General features: G+C 47.3%; 1 protein-coding gene across 1 annotated transcript in view; it reads left to right on the top strand.

The window, feature by feature from the left end:
• Positions 1-14,241, top strand: part of CLCN1 (chloride voltage-gated channel 1) — a 120,466-nt gene that overhangs the window by 101,584 nt on the left and 4,641 nt on the right. Inside the window, exons 17-21 of the mRNA XM_063128428.1 lie at positions 4,026-4,225; positions 5,092-5,197; positions 10,051-10,130; positions 11,610-11,648; positions 13,326-13,430. Of these exons, the coding sequence (XP_062984498.1) occupies positions 4,026-4,225; positions 5,092-5,197; positions 10,051-10,130; positions 11,610-11,648; positions 13,326-13,430 (530 nt within the window). The remainder of the gene's footprint in view (positions 1-4,025; positions 4,226-5,091; positions 5,198-10,050; positions 10,131-11,609; positions 11,649-13,325; positions 13,431-14,241) is intronic.

Here is a 14,241-nt window from a genome sequence, read left to right as displayed (position 1 = left end):
TTAACTTCCTCGTGTAGAAAAGCTCCTGAACTGACCTGATCCTCACCTCTAGAAATAAGGTGGAGATTGGAAAGCATTTATCCTTCAGAATTCACATTTCTCTGAATTGTGCAACACAGTTCTTGGCTCAAAAGATTTATCACAATGAGCATAAAAATATGCATTTTAGGTGTTGTTTTTTAAGGAGGGAGGGCTTGTGGCACTAAAAGGCCAAGGCATAGTTCCAATGATAGAATAACTTATTATTATTATTATTATTATTATTATTATTATTATTATTATTATTTATTTATTTATATAGCACCATCAATGTACATGGTGCTGTACAGAGTAAAACAGTAAATAGCAAGACTCTGCCGCATTATGAATTTCAGTGGAGGATCTCCAAATTCATTCATTTTAATAGGCTCCACTTCCTATTAGACAGACTTGGTTCCACCCCTCTAAAAAAGCACTCCTAAAATAATCAGTGATAAATTTAAAGGTGGCTCATGTTTTTTTAAAAAAATAAACACGTTCAAGGCTGTAATGTTCAGCTAACCCTAACATGATCAGACGAGCATTTTATAGCACACCTGGTACTGCCCACCACTGGTCTTTTTGACAACAACGTGTTCCTCCTGGGCAACTCCTGCTGGTCTCCCGCCCCTTCTGCCATTTTTTTTATCATGGTAAAATAATCCACAAAAAATGCGACTCTTCTGATGTATTGCAAAATTGGCCGCCATTTGCTGTTGTGCGCAGCGAAGTTTTGCTATAAAACGCCCACTAGACTAGATTGTGGCGTCCCACTACATTGAATGGGTTGCTGCTTACTTCCTCTTTCTCCCCTGTGTGATTCTTCTCATCTGTATTGCAAAAGAGAAGCAGGAAGCAAGAGCGATGCAACTTCCCCCTGTCTGAAAGAGATCACAGTCTTGTTGCATGATCACATAGCGTGCAGAGGAAGGTGGAGGGGAGCTCAAAAAATTAAGGCTAAGCTAAAACTATCTACACAGTTTCAATTTCAAATTCTGTAAATAATAATAAGAAATCGCTCTGCTTTTCATTGTTGGATTTTTTCCCCATTCCCTTATCAATATTCTGTTCATAATGGGTTTCCAGTGAAATGGCCTGAGAGAGTTATACAGTCCCCAAGCTAGACCCAAAGGGCTAAGAGCCCAGAAAAAAAGCTAGTTGATGGACTCCACGTTTTATTGTGCGCTTGCTACTGCCCACTTAACGGATGTGCGCGCGTCCTTTAGACGTAGGGTTGCCATACGTCCCGGAAAACCTGGAATGTCCCGGTTTCCAAGCATTTCCAAAATGTCCCGGCCACTCAGTCAAGAATCCCGGATTCCTGTTCCAGCTGACAGGAGGAATTCCAACCTCCAAAATGGTGCCTTGAGCCTGCTCGGTGGAGTGTAGGTCTCCATACTGAAGTCTCCTCTAGCTTTTGAGAACTAGTGGAAAAATGTAATTTAGTGTCATTTTTTTCCTGTTTGTTTGCTTAAACTGTTCTTTGCCTATTATTTATTTGCAGGTGCTTAAGTGCTTTAGGCTGCAATCCTATGCATACTTACTTGGGAATAAGCCCTATTTAACTTAATAGGATTTGTTTCTGAGTAGACACACATAGGATTGCAGTGTCAGATAACTAAAGGCTTGCTTTCTTTCCCTAGACCTTTACATATTGCCCAGTTTTTTTAAAAAAATCCTAGTGCCTCCCCCCATAAAAAATTGTCCCGGTTTTGTGGATTCAGAATATGGCAAGCCTATTTAGACGACGACGTTCACATCCCGCACGCCTCCCACTCCTTCTACTTGTTTTTACGTCGCAAAATAAACCCCTTTTAATCCAACTTTTTTTTCCAAAAACGTGTGTGCAGATTCCTGCACACAGCGATCTCTTGCTGTGTGCAGGAAAAGCGGCATGATACAAATGGCCCCGGAATGAGCCACGTGATCTTTGTTTACTTCCTCTTTCTCCTAATGAGGGGCAAAAACAGGGGCGGAGAAGCGACAGGAAGGAAACGCAGTTTCCCTGTGTTTGGTGATGCTCTAAATCTTCTGTGAAGCACCTTGGAAAATCATTGATTTTTCACACAGCATTCTTGATCTTGTTGAACGGGCAAATTTCAATGCAACAATAATCGCCATAAAAATTGGGCCCAGGTCTAGTAAAAGGCTAAGAGAGAATGTACTTGCGTTTCACATGTCTTATTACTAATTACTTTTGGCACTTTTGGTTGTACAATCCTGTGAGTAAGACTGATGCAAGGGGATTGAAGGAACTGCTCAGCGGATTTGGAAGGGCGAACTGCAACAGAAGGCCCTGGGCAACAGGGTTTGGTCATCATCCACTTGGCATTATGAGCTGTTGCTTTGTGCTGGAGGAAAAGAGGCAACAGCAGGCTGGTATCAGATACTGAGTGGGCTCAGCAGCTGCTGTTGCTCTGTGTGGAAACCTCATACAATGATTGAAGAGCCAGGAGAGGAGGAGGAGGAGGAGGAGGAGATGGAGATGGAGATGCAGGAGAAAGACTGTGATGTATTTTTGGAGGGGCTGCAGTGGGGCAGAACATGCTGTCTCAGGATTTGAGTTCTCACATGGGGTTCAGAGCGAAAAAACACCAGGTTGTTCGGCTGCAAGAAGCCCTGGCTAAGAAGTCCAGGGCCTGTCTGATGTTCTACATGAAAACTGACATCTGCTATCTCCAGACCAAAAGTTTAAATATCCTTAGGCACTGTCTTTCTTATTCAACCCAATCATAGCTGTGGGGTGGTTGGTTTGGTTTCAAGATTCTACCTTTAGAGAACATTTCCCACTTTGACTTGCCTCTTGTGCAGCTCTGAACATTTGCCAAGGATTCTGGGGCATGTTCTTTTGTAGGGAGGTGGCTAGGCCTCTTAGATAGTGTGACCATATGGAAAGGAGGACCGGGCTCCTGTATCTTTAACAGTTGCATAGAAAAGGGAATTTCAGCAGGTGTCATTTGTATATATGCACCTGCAGCTTTAACTGTGGTGATGAAGAGGGAATTTCACCAGGTTCCCCATATATACAAATGACACCTGCTGAAATGCCCTTTTCAATGCAACTGTTAAAGATACAGGAGCCCTGTCCTCCTTTCCATATGGTCACCCTATCTTAGACCTTTCTGTCACCCACATGAATGGGAACAGTGCCCTGGAGGCCTAGAATGCAGATAACACTTCACTGAGCCTCCATATTACAAGGGAAGATCAGTAAAAGCACGGAAGTTCATCCACTATTGCTGGTCTTTTCAGCGACGAGCCCCTGATAAGTTTCCAAGAGCTTTCTGAGCTCTTCTGGACACAGGCTACAAACCACCGTTCTACAGCAAGTGGGGAAGGTCAGCCGCCTCTGCTTTGCCCCTCCGTAGACACTTTCTGGTGAGCTGTGGACAGCCTTCAAAGGCATCTTGCCTGCTGTGCACCTGGAACCTCTTTAGACAAATGTAGGGTGACCATATGAAAAGGAGGACAAGGCTCCTGTATCTTTAACAGTTGCATAGAAAAGGGAATTTCAGCAAGTGTCATTTGTTTGCATATCTCACCTGGTGAAATTTCCTCTTCATCACAACAGTTAAAGCTGCAGAAGCTATACTGCAGCTATACTGTGACCAGATTTAAAAGAGGGCAGGGCACCTGCAGCTTTAACTGTTGTGATGAAGAGGAAATTTCACCAGGTTCCCCATATATACAAATGACCCCTGCTGAAATTCCCTTTTCTATGCAACTGTTAAAGATACAGGAGCCCTGTCCTCCTTTCCATATGGTCACCCTAGACAAATGCATTTTAGGACCCAGGGGCTGTTGCAGAAAGACCTTGCCTTGCCTTCCTTTCGTCCTATGGGGTTTAAGGTCATCTTCAGAGATGGACCCACGAGACCACATTCAGGCCTGCGATCCTCCACTTGTGATGATCCCTGCCTATTAGACAACTAGCTGCCAAGACCACACATGTGTTAGAAAAGCTGCCCTGGCCTTACCTTTTCTTCTTGTTTCTCCACTTCCTGCAGAGTCCATGATCCTCATGGGCTCAGTTGAGCGACCGGAGCTTCAGGCCCTCCTGCTCAGGCACCTCAGCTCTGAGAGACGCCTGCGCCTTGCCAAGGAGATGCAGCAAAAGTTGTCCGCGTCGCCGTACGACGGGCACAGGTGGAAGCACGAATCATTTGCTTTTGTGGATGAAGATGAGGAGGAAGAGGAAAAGACGGAGGTACTGAAGGGGATGGAGATGAACGTTGGGGTGCCGTGTGTAAGATAAAGGAGTGGGGGAGGGGAAGCAGTGGTGGAAAAAGGAACGGAGAACTTGTATGGCAGAATGGTTAAACAGATGACATGTGAACCTGGAAGTCCCTGCTTCAAATCTCACCTCCAATGCAAACTCGCTGTGTTGCTTTAGGGAATCTACCCATTCAGCCCAAGCCCCTCCCATCTTCAGGTAATAGCTGCTTATCATGTAACGTTCATGGAAAGATTGCTGAAATGGTGCCTTATAGCGAGTCAGGCCGCTGGGCACATCTCGCCCAGTACTGTCAACTCTGGCCGGCAGCTGCAGCTCTCCAGGGTTCCAGGCAGGAGTTCATAGAATCATAGAATAGCAGAGTTGGAAGGGTCATATAAGGCCATCTAGTCCAACCCCCTGCTCAATGCAGGAATCCACCCTAAAGCATCCCTGACAGACGGTTGTCCAGCTGCCTCTTGAAGGCCTCTAGTGTGGGAGAGCCCACCACCTCCCTAGGGAATGGGTTCCATTGTCATACTGCTCTAACAGTCAGGAAGTTTTTCCTGGTGTCCAGCCGGAATCTGGCTTCCTGTAACTTGAGCCCGTTATTCCGTGTCCTGCACTCTGGGAGGATCGAGAAGAGATCCTGGCCCTCCTCTGTATGCCCGTTTTTCCAGCCCTACTTGGAGAGGCCGGGGATTGAACCTGGGACCTTCAGCATGCAAAGCAGGGGCTCTATCACACTGAGCTACAGCCCCTTTCCAAGAGAAGGGCTTTAGGGAGAACAGTAGATACCGCACTTAAGTATTCATTTAAAGGCAATGTCGCTCCTTGTTTTGTTTCCCCTTCTTCTGCAGCTTCCACAGCAGCCCGCTTTCACCTCCAGTCATCCAGAAGAACCAAATGGCCCAGTGACTCCTCGCAAGCCATTGCCAGAGACACCCGCACCGCACGAAGCTCCAAGTACGGTGACTTTCCTCGTGTCTTGGGGTGGAACATCCCGGCCAGCAGCGGGCGCTTCACTGCCTTTGCGCATCTGTGCCACGGGAAGTGGCAGAGGGATAGAGTGGCCACATATGTGTGGCTGGAGAGTGGGCCAGCAATCCTATTAGCAGCTTGCTTGTGCAACATGTGCAGTAATGGCAAAGGAAGCAGTGCCCCTGTGTTTGTGCAGAGTGCATTTTCGCTGCCACTGAGCACTGTCCGTGCACTTCTAGGCCAGACATTATGGCATCTAGACAGGCTTGACCTTCAGCACCTGCCTTGATCCTCTAAGATCCCACATATTACTCTGCCTACATCCTCTCTAGGCCAGGTTTAGGTTAATGTCCTTCATGTTATCTCCGCCTTCCAAGTAGTGGCTGAAGCTGGTAGTGATGGTTCCAGCCCTCCAAGGTCAGAATTTCAGGACCACAACATATGTTTTGGCCATGGCTGCCGAGAATCAAAGGGGGCTGCAGAAGGAGAGGTGACAGATAAGGGGCATGTCCAGACCTCCCGGTGTTCCGGGAGGGAGGGGGAGGAACTTGTGATTTTCTGAACACGAGATCCTCCCCCGCAGTCCACATCGCGCCTGTCGCAGCGGCCATTTTGTTTTTGAAGAAAGAAGAGCTGGAGTGCACGAACGCTCCAGTGAAAACTACAAAGGTAAATTTTAAAAAAACCCGCTCCCACTGCCCTCCCCACCCCCAATGGGCACGGAGCGCCTGAGGAACTCTGTGCTCAGTTCCTGGCTCCTCACATTTACTCGCAAGGAGCCAGGACAAAAACGGGATGGCTGCCTACATGTCCCACGGTCTTGGGATGATCCCGAGACCACAGAAAAAGTTGGGTTATCCTGGGGAAAGGGAGGGATAATCCTTCCCTGCCCCCGGGATCTCCTGTGCATCATGTGGACGCACAGAGAAGATCCCAGGGCCCTCCCCGGGATAATGACTCATCTAGATATGCCCCTTGTCCCTTGAGGGCCACTTCACATATTACACTTTTAGATGCACTCTTAAGGCGTTTCAGATGTACACAAAAAAAACAAAGTGTGAATGTGGCAAACATGAGTATCCTATTGGTCGGGGAGCTGAGATTGGCTCCAGCTCCCTCTTATTTATTTATTTATTTATTTATTTATTTATTTATTTATTTATTGCACTTATAAATAAACTCTCTGGGTGGTTTACAGAAATTCTAAAATTAAGATTAAAACAAGTACACAAAATTTAAAATTCTAAAACACAGAACATACACACATAAAGATGTAAGATGTATTTTAAGATGTATTAATTCCTGTTCTAATGTTGTTCCCCGCCTCAATCCAAAGGGAGAGGTGGGTAAGAAATAAATATTATTATTATTATTATTATTATTATTATTATTATTATTATTATTATAGCATTAAAATGTTTTAAAAAACTAAAACTAAAACATGTGGGTAATTAAGATGTGCTGCCATATGCCTGGGCAAAGAGGAAAGTCTTAACCTGGCGCCGGAAAGATAGCAGCGTTGGTGCCAGGCGAGCCTCGTCAGGGAGATCGTTTCATAGTCTGGGGGCCACCACCGAAAAGGCCCTATCCCTCGTTGCCACACTCCGAGCCTGTCTTGGAGTAGGCACCCAGAGGAAGACCTTAGATGTTGAACGTAGTGACCAGGTATATTCACGTCGGGAGAGGCGTTCCATCAGGTATTGTGGTCCCAAGCCGTGTAAGGCTTTATAGGTCAAAACCAGCACCTTGAATTGGGCTCGGAAACATACAGGCAGCTAGTGCAAGCGGACCAGAGCAGGTGTTATATGCTCGAACCTTCTGGTTCCCGAAATCAATCTGGCCGCTGCATTTTGCACGAGCTGCAGCTTCCGAACCGTCTTCAAAGGCAGCCCTACGTAGAGTGCATTGGAATAATCTAACTTGGAGGTTACCAGAGCATGGACAACTGAAGCCAGGTCTAGATAGGGGATTGAGTTTACTCACTGAAATACCATGCTTTGTTTCTGTGTAATGTGTGAAATGGCTGTGAGGATGCCAGCTCGCCCCCACGTCGGGCATGCCATGGAGGCAGTGAGTGTCCAAGCCCTGCTCTGAAGCATCTGGTACTCAAGCTCTCCAAAATGGGAGGCACGTTTTAAACATAAGAATTGCTTGCTGGGTCTAGTCCCACATTCCATTTCCAACAGCGGCCAGCCAGACCTGTTGTCTGGAAACTTGTTAAATCCTCTTTGAAAGCTGTATGTTGGATTTATGCACAAGTTATGCCACAAATTATGGTTATGGCTGCTAGTTTAGATGGTTTAAAGCAGCCTTCCTCAACCTGGGGCGCTCCAGATGTGTTGGACTGCATCTCCCAGAATGCCCCAGCCAGGGGCATTCTAGGAGTTGTAGTCCAACACATCTGGAGCGCCCCAGGTTGAGGAAGGCTGGTTTAAAGGAAGGAAGGAGGATTAGACAAATTCATGGATGACAGATCAGTACCAACCCAGGTTAACCTTTACAACACAATCCTAATCTGTTTACTAGGAACTGAGTCCCACTGAGTTCACGAGGGCTTTGCTCCCAAATAAATATGCATAGGTTTGCAGTGTTAGCCTGATCTAGCAAGGCCTCTCATAACGTTCCATTTCTCAAGAGAGTTTCTAGATGAGGCTTCTAACGTGCCATTGCCATGCCTCCTTCACACGGTGGGTCTGGATGGCACTGTAATCTTCTGTTTTTCCGCTGCTCCTTCTTATTTTTGCCACTGAAAAACAGTTCAGGAGGGAAAGAAAAGCATAATCCTCTTTGCAGAACAGAATAGGAAGATGCACGGCTGAGGCACAGTGGGAGTAGTAGTTCTTGGGGGAAGTGGATGATGTGTTGGGGATGGCTCTGCTATCTCTATTGCTGGTTGTGCATTTCTGGTTTCAGAGCCATTTTATGTCTGAAATGCAAATCCAGTCTGTAACTATTTTTCAGTATAACTAACAAGCAGGGAAAGTCAAGGTTTTGAGCCAGGTAGTGAAACTGACTAGATCTGGCTACCTAATTTAGATGGTTTGTGAAACTGACTAGCCTAGAGAATAACATTATTAGGTGAAATAGATAGGATTTACAGCCTAATCTCTAATCATGTTTATTTAGAAATGTGTTTAGCTGCAATTCTCAAACTTTGTGCTGCAGACACTATTTTTTAATTTTTTTTTGCTTAATTTCCATTGGTTGGATCCAGGATCTGCCTTCCGGTACCTCTGTCCAATGCTTGCACGCACACCACGCCCTTTCTTCCAGACCACATCGAACCTAGAATCATAGAATCATAGAATAGCAGAGTTGGAAGGGGCCTACAAGGCCATCGAGTCCAACCCCCTGCTCAATGCAGGAATCCACCCTAAAGCATCCCTGACAGATGGTTGTCCAGCTGCCTCCTGAAGGCCTCTAGTGTGGGAGAGCCCACAACCTCCCTAGGTAACTAATTCCATTGTTGTACTGCTCTAACAGTCAGGAAGTTTTTCCTGATGTCTCACCTCTTTCAGCAAGTTCTCCTAACATTGTGAAATGCACACACGCACAAGTGCTAGACTCTCTGAAGTCTGGATGGTCAATTCTGCTTGTAGCTTACAGTGGAAAAGCAATGATTCCATAGCACGAGGAAGCTTTTTGTCAGGAAGCATCCCAAGCTGAGAATATCATGTATTCAAACTCCTCGACACTCTCCTGCTTTTTTTTTTATAAAACCTTTAATTCTTTATCTTAAGCTCCTTGTCTCTATTAATATTTAGCATTTATATAGCATTCTCAAATGTTCAGATTGCTTCACAGACATTATTTTTGATGTAATCCTTAAAACTCTGTAAAGAGGATCACTGTTGTTACGCTCACATTTCAGATTGGTGGGGCTAAGAGAAAGCGGCTTTACCTAGAGACACCTGGTGAGTTCATGGAAGAAGTGAAATTTGAACCACTTGACTTCCTGATTCACTCCTCAGTCATCTCTCCCGCCAAGCCTTCTGTTTAGGCATAATTTCCGCTGTTTCTCATAGAATCATAGAATAGCAGAGTTGGAAGGGGCCTACAAGGCCATCGAGTCCAACCCCCTGCTCAATGCAGGAATCCACCCTAAAGCATCCCTGACAGATGGTTGTCCAGCTGCCTCTTGAAGGCCTCCAGTGTGGGAGAGCCCATAACCTCCCTAGGTAACAGATTCCATTGTCGTACTGCTCTAATAGTCAGAAAGATTTTCCTGATGTCCAGCTGGTCAACTGCCACCTTGCCTGCCACCCAATTTCTTAGCTGAGATGTTATGGAGTCTCCACCTTGGAATCTAACCCCATCATCACCTCTTGTAGCTCTCTGGCTCTGTCTTGTCACTCTTCCTCTCAACTATAGTCCTAGTCGTCATCCCCAGCCCCCCTCTATGCTCAGTGTTAGGTCACATGTGCACATTCATCACTTGAAGCCTGCATGTGTAACGTGAGCCATTGTAGATCAAGCATCACAAACAGAAACTTTATATGACCTTAAATCAACTGAAACAGGATATTTTCCAGTTGTGAGCCACCAAGGGTTGAGCAATCCAGTGAAAAATCGAGTGATGTTCACACCAGTGTGAACAAACCTTTATATTGTCCCACGTTAGGGAACATCTCCCAGTGTTGTGCGCTATGGCCTGTGCAATTTTTGCTCCTTCAGAAATCAAAGAGGATTAACTGAGCTCTCTCCGGTTAGCATTTAGTAGCTGCAAATCCTATTTGTATGATCTGAATTACAGAAGGGGAAGGGGGAAACTTTGCATCTTAGCCGTCTAATCTCCCACACACCCCTTGCTCTTTTTTCTTGTTCCTCCCTTCCTACAGGCCGGAGATTCTGGCGCTTGAGGAGACTGATCCAGCAGCTCCTGTGCCTTTATCAGCCTCAGCCAGAGACAGTGGAGCAGGTGAGGAGCCAAGAGAACTCTCTCTTGTCCCTGACTAATTTTGGAAAGAGAGGCCTAATTGCTATTGTAGCCCAAGACAATAGCACTTGCCGAGGTGAAAAGGGAAGAGAAACAAAAGGAATTAAACGTCTGAATCTTCACTGGGAAGCGCTGAGTTGGCTCAGGAGGGTGTTTGGGCACAACTCCATTTCTGAAATAGATGTCAACAAGTATGTAGGCCACAAGCATTATTCCAACTTTCTTGCAAAAATGGTAGCTTTTGGTGTTGCTAGGTAGGGATGTGTGGACTTTGCACTTCTGTGTGTGTGTGTGTGTGTGTGTGTGTGTGTGTGTGTGTATGTGTGTGTGTTTGTATGAAAATCCTGTGACAAGGTCACACAAATTCTGCATGAAGACAAGCCAGGAGGCATCTGGTTGGCCACCGTGGGAACAGAATGCTGGCCTTAAATAGACCTTTGGCTTGATCCAGCTGGACTCTTCTTACATTCTTAAATTCTGCAACCCATAGAAATCAAACACATTTGCATGCCTTTGTTATGTCTGCCTGATCTGCAGGCGAGTACGACCAGCTCAAGCTGTTTTGCAGAAGAACTGGCTTTTGATCCTGCCTTCCCTCACAAGAGCCTCGTGTGGCGCAGAGTGGTAAAGCAGCAGTTTCTGCAGCTGATACTCTCCCCACGGCCTGAGTTCGATCCCAGCGGAAGCTGGTTTCAGGCAGCCGGCTCAGGTCGACTCAGCCTTCCATCCTCCCGAGGTCGGTAAAATGAGTACCCAGCTAGCTGGGAGAAAGGTAATAACGGCCAGGGAAGGCAACGGAAAACCACCCCGCTATAAGGCCTGCCAAGAAAACGTCAGCGAAAGCTGGCATCCCTGCAAGAGTCAGCAATGACTCAGTGCTTGCACGAGAGGTTCCTTTCCTTCCCTTCCCTCACTAGTTGTGTGCAAAGGATGGGTGGCAATTTTGTTTCCTCCTTGAGAGCGTTCACCGTTGCCGCTTCTTTTGCTCCACTGACTTATATGGAGCCAGCAGACCCTGTTACCTCAAAGAGCTGGGACAGGAGAGTGAATTTTGTTCCTTATTTGGAAGGATTCCCCAGTTAGTCTGAAATTAGCCCCTGGAATTCGGCCATCCCAGAATTTGTACTGCCTGCTGGGTTGGGCTGCCCCCAGGGGTAAGTGGCTATGGAGAGCATCAAAACCCTCTCCGACCCCAACCCAACTGAGAGTCACTGGACATTCTCCACATATTTTCAAGCTTCTGTTTGCAGCTACAAGGGACAGATTTTTTAAAAATGAAAACTTTGATGTTCAAGAAGCTTGATTCTATTAGCCTCATGCAGGATCTCACAACATCCAGGCTTGGTTACAACTGAGGCTTCTTAGGGAAGCGGCAGTATTTTGTCTGTCCTAAGAAGGTGATGTAGGCTTAAGGGTTGATCTCTTTGCCCTAAGCTTGGGATGTATTTTCTGTTCCCTCAGGAGTCCGCAGAGGTTGAAGACCCAATGAAGCCAGAGGAGGTACGTTTGGAGGCACAGTGGCAGGGTGGGTGGAGGTCGCCCTTCCAGACCAATCCTGTGTCATGAGATTCGATGGAAGGATTATGGGGTTGTTTTTAAAACAAATCACAAGGTTTATTTTTATACCTTCTGTGCCACAAGAAGTGATATTGGTGTTGAAAACTACTGTCATTTTCCTGGATATAATATTGTTGTGTGTGTGTGTGTGTGTATCTATCTATCTATCTATCTATCTATCTATCTATCTATCTATCTATCTCTATCTGTGAATATATGTTTTGCAGTGAACAAGAGCAATGAACAAGAACACAACTCCCTGCCCCAAGGGGTTTAAAAGTTAACTAGCTGTACCCGGAGTAACATACGCCATTGTAGCATATCTTAAAGTTTATTAATTAAATATTGGTGCGGGCTGCTTGGAGGCCGCCGATACACCACCGTCTGGCAGACCTGGGGGACAGAGAGGTCGGGAGGAGGGGGAGCAGGTGTCCCCCTCTCCCCGGGGTTCCTGTCAGCCTTGGGCCACCCGCCCAGCTCGCATGAGATTAGGCCGGGGCTCGCAGCAGGTGAGCGGCCTCCCACCTAGCCACCAAGGGCCCCAGCCGTGCCTCGCTCATGATCTGGACCCTCTCCCCAGGGTTTCTGTCAGCCTTGGGCCACCCACCCAGCTCGCATGAGAGTAGGCCGGGGCCTGGGCTCGCAGCAGTTGAGCGGCCTCCCACCTGGCCACCAAGGGCCCCAGCCATGCCTCGCTCATGATCTGGACCCTCTCCCCAGGGTTTCTGTCAGCCTTGGGCCGCCCACCCAGCTCGCATGAGATTAGGCCGGGGCCTGGGCTTGCAGCAGGCCAGCGAGGCCTCCCACCTCGCTCATGCTCTTGACCGTGGCGCTGCCCCCTTCGGGGGGGGAGCGAAGAGGCAGAAAGGGGGGTAGGATTACCTTGGAAAGCCCAGAGGAGTCAGGCGAAGGGCTTAGCAACCTGTATCAGCTGACGTTACACGTTGTTACTGTTGCTTAGCAACCTGTATCAGCTGAAGCCTTTACGGAGACATACCTAAGCGTTTTATATAGATAGATAGATGTGTGAGGAGGAAGATTGAGCTCAGAGGACAAAAGGAAGGATAGGCATTCTGTTCTACTACATATACATAGGGCCTAGATTCAGTAGGTGTTGGACTAAGGCCCTTTCTACACCTGAGGATTAATATCCCAGGAAAATGGAGGGATCATCCCTGCCTCCTCCCAGGATCTCCAGTGTGTCATTTGGATGCACAGGGATGATCCCCGGGGGGGGGGGGGAGAAAAGGCAGGTGTAGAAACGGCCTAAGGCGTTAAATCAAAGACTTCATGGGAAAGCGGGATAAAGAGGGATCTAAAGGGAGAGAAAGATGTTCTGAAAAGGATTTCAAAGGAAGCATAACGGGCAGCAAGGGAGAAAGGGTTGAATTTTGATTCTCGCATTGAAAGAAAGAGGCCAAGTGGAGCTTAATCCCTGTTAGAAATGGCTCCAAGCTGTAGCACTCACAGGGCACTAGAAGATGAGTGTTGAAGAGTTGTGGGAAGCTGTTGGGAATGGCTCATGGGAGGTAGAGCATGCATGGTCCATGGGATCAGGTGGTAGCCGGAGTCTGGGGCGTGTGCAAACTATGTGCCTGAACCCCTATTTTCCTGTGCCAGATAGAAGCTTGGGAGCAGGAGGAGCTAGAGAAAGAGGTGTGCTTCGACAGCTGTCGCATAGACCCTTCCCCCTTTCAGCTGGTGGAGAGGACATCCCTGCACAAGGTGGGTGCCCACACTGTCCCTTTCCAGCGTTCTCCACTGCCAGCCACCCTGGCTCCCCATCGGAGCCCATTTCAGCTCTCGCTTTTCAACCTTGTGCTCTTTTCATGTATTTCGGTCAAGATCATACGACATAGTCACTAAGCCAGGAGTTGCCGAGACCGGAATCGCTTGGCTTCCTTTTCACATTTGCAAGAGGCGCACAGTCGGAGACTGAGCTGTAAGCCCTCCCTTTTCTAAAACCTATGATTTTCACACATGCGTGTGCCGTTCTATTCCTGCCTCCTCGGTTCTCCTGCCTTTCCACTTCCTCTGGAGCATACAACATCTCCTGATCATGACCCACCGAATGGAACATGGGTCGTCTTGCGGCCTGCCAGGCGCTTAAATGCTCTTCGCTGCCCTAGTTTCACAGTGTCAGGCAAGCAATAGAAACAGGTGGTTTATTGAAACTTTGGTGGCTGCCAAACGTGCCTGATAGTTGTGCAGGCCAGCCCTCGCCCGCCCTCTCCCTCGTTCCTTCCTGCCTTCTTCTCTTCTCCCCTCTCCCCACCAGTCCTTCCTGCGATCACAAACATGGATCTTCCTGGCTGCCACTCCTTCTCTGCAAATTGCCCCCTCAAGATGCTGCTTTGCAGAGCAAACCCAGCAGCTAGTGCTTCAAACACCAGGCGGCTATGAAATCTGTAGCTCTAGCCCCATTACGTGTACACTGGTGAAGAGGAATATTTGTTAATATAAAGAGAGATCAGGTTCCAACCTTAGCAACTGATTTAGCTGATTTCTGATTAGGGGTTCACTTCCAAATCCTATC

Source organism: Elgaria multicarinata, chromosome 6 (assembly GCF_023053635.1).
Source record: "Elgaria multicarinata webbii isolate HBS135686 ecotype San Diego chromosome 6, rElgMul1.1.pri, whole genome shotgun sequence".
NCBI lineage: Eukaryota > Metazoa > Chordata > Lepidosauria > Squamata > Anguidae > Elgaria > Elgaria multicarinata.
This window is presented reverse-complemented; position numbering and strand designations above follow the sequence as displayed.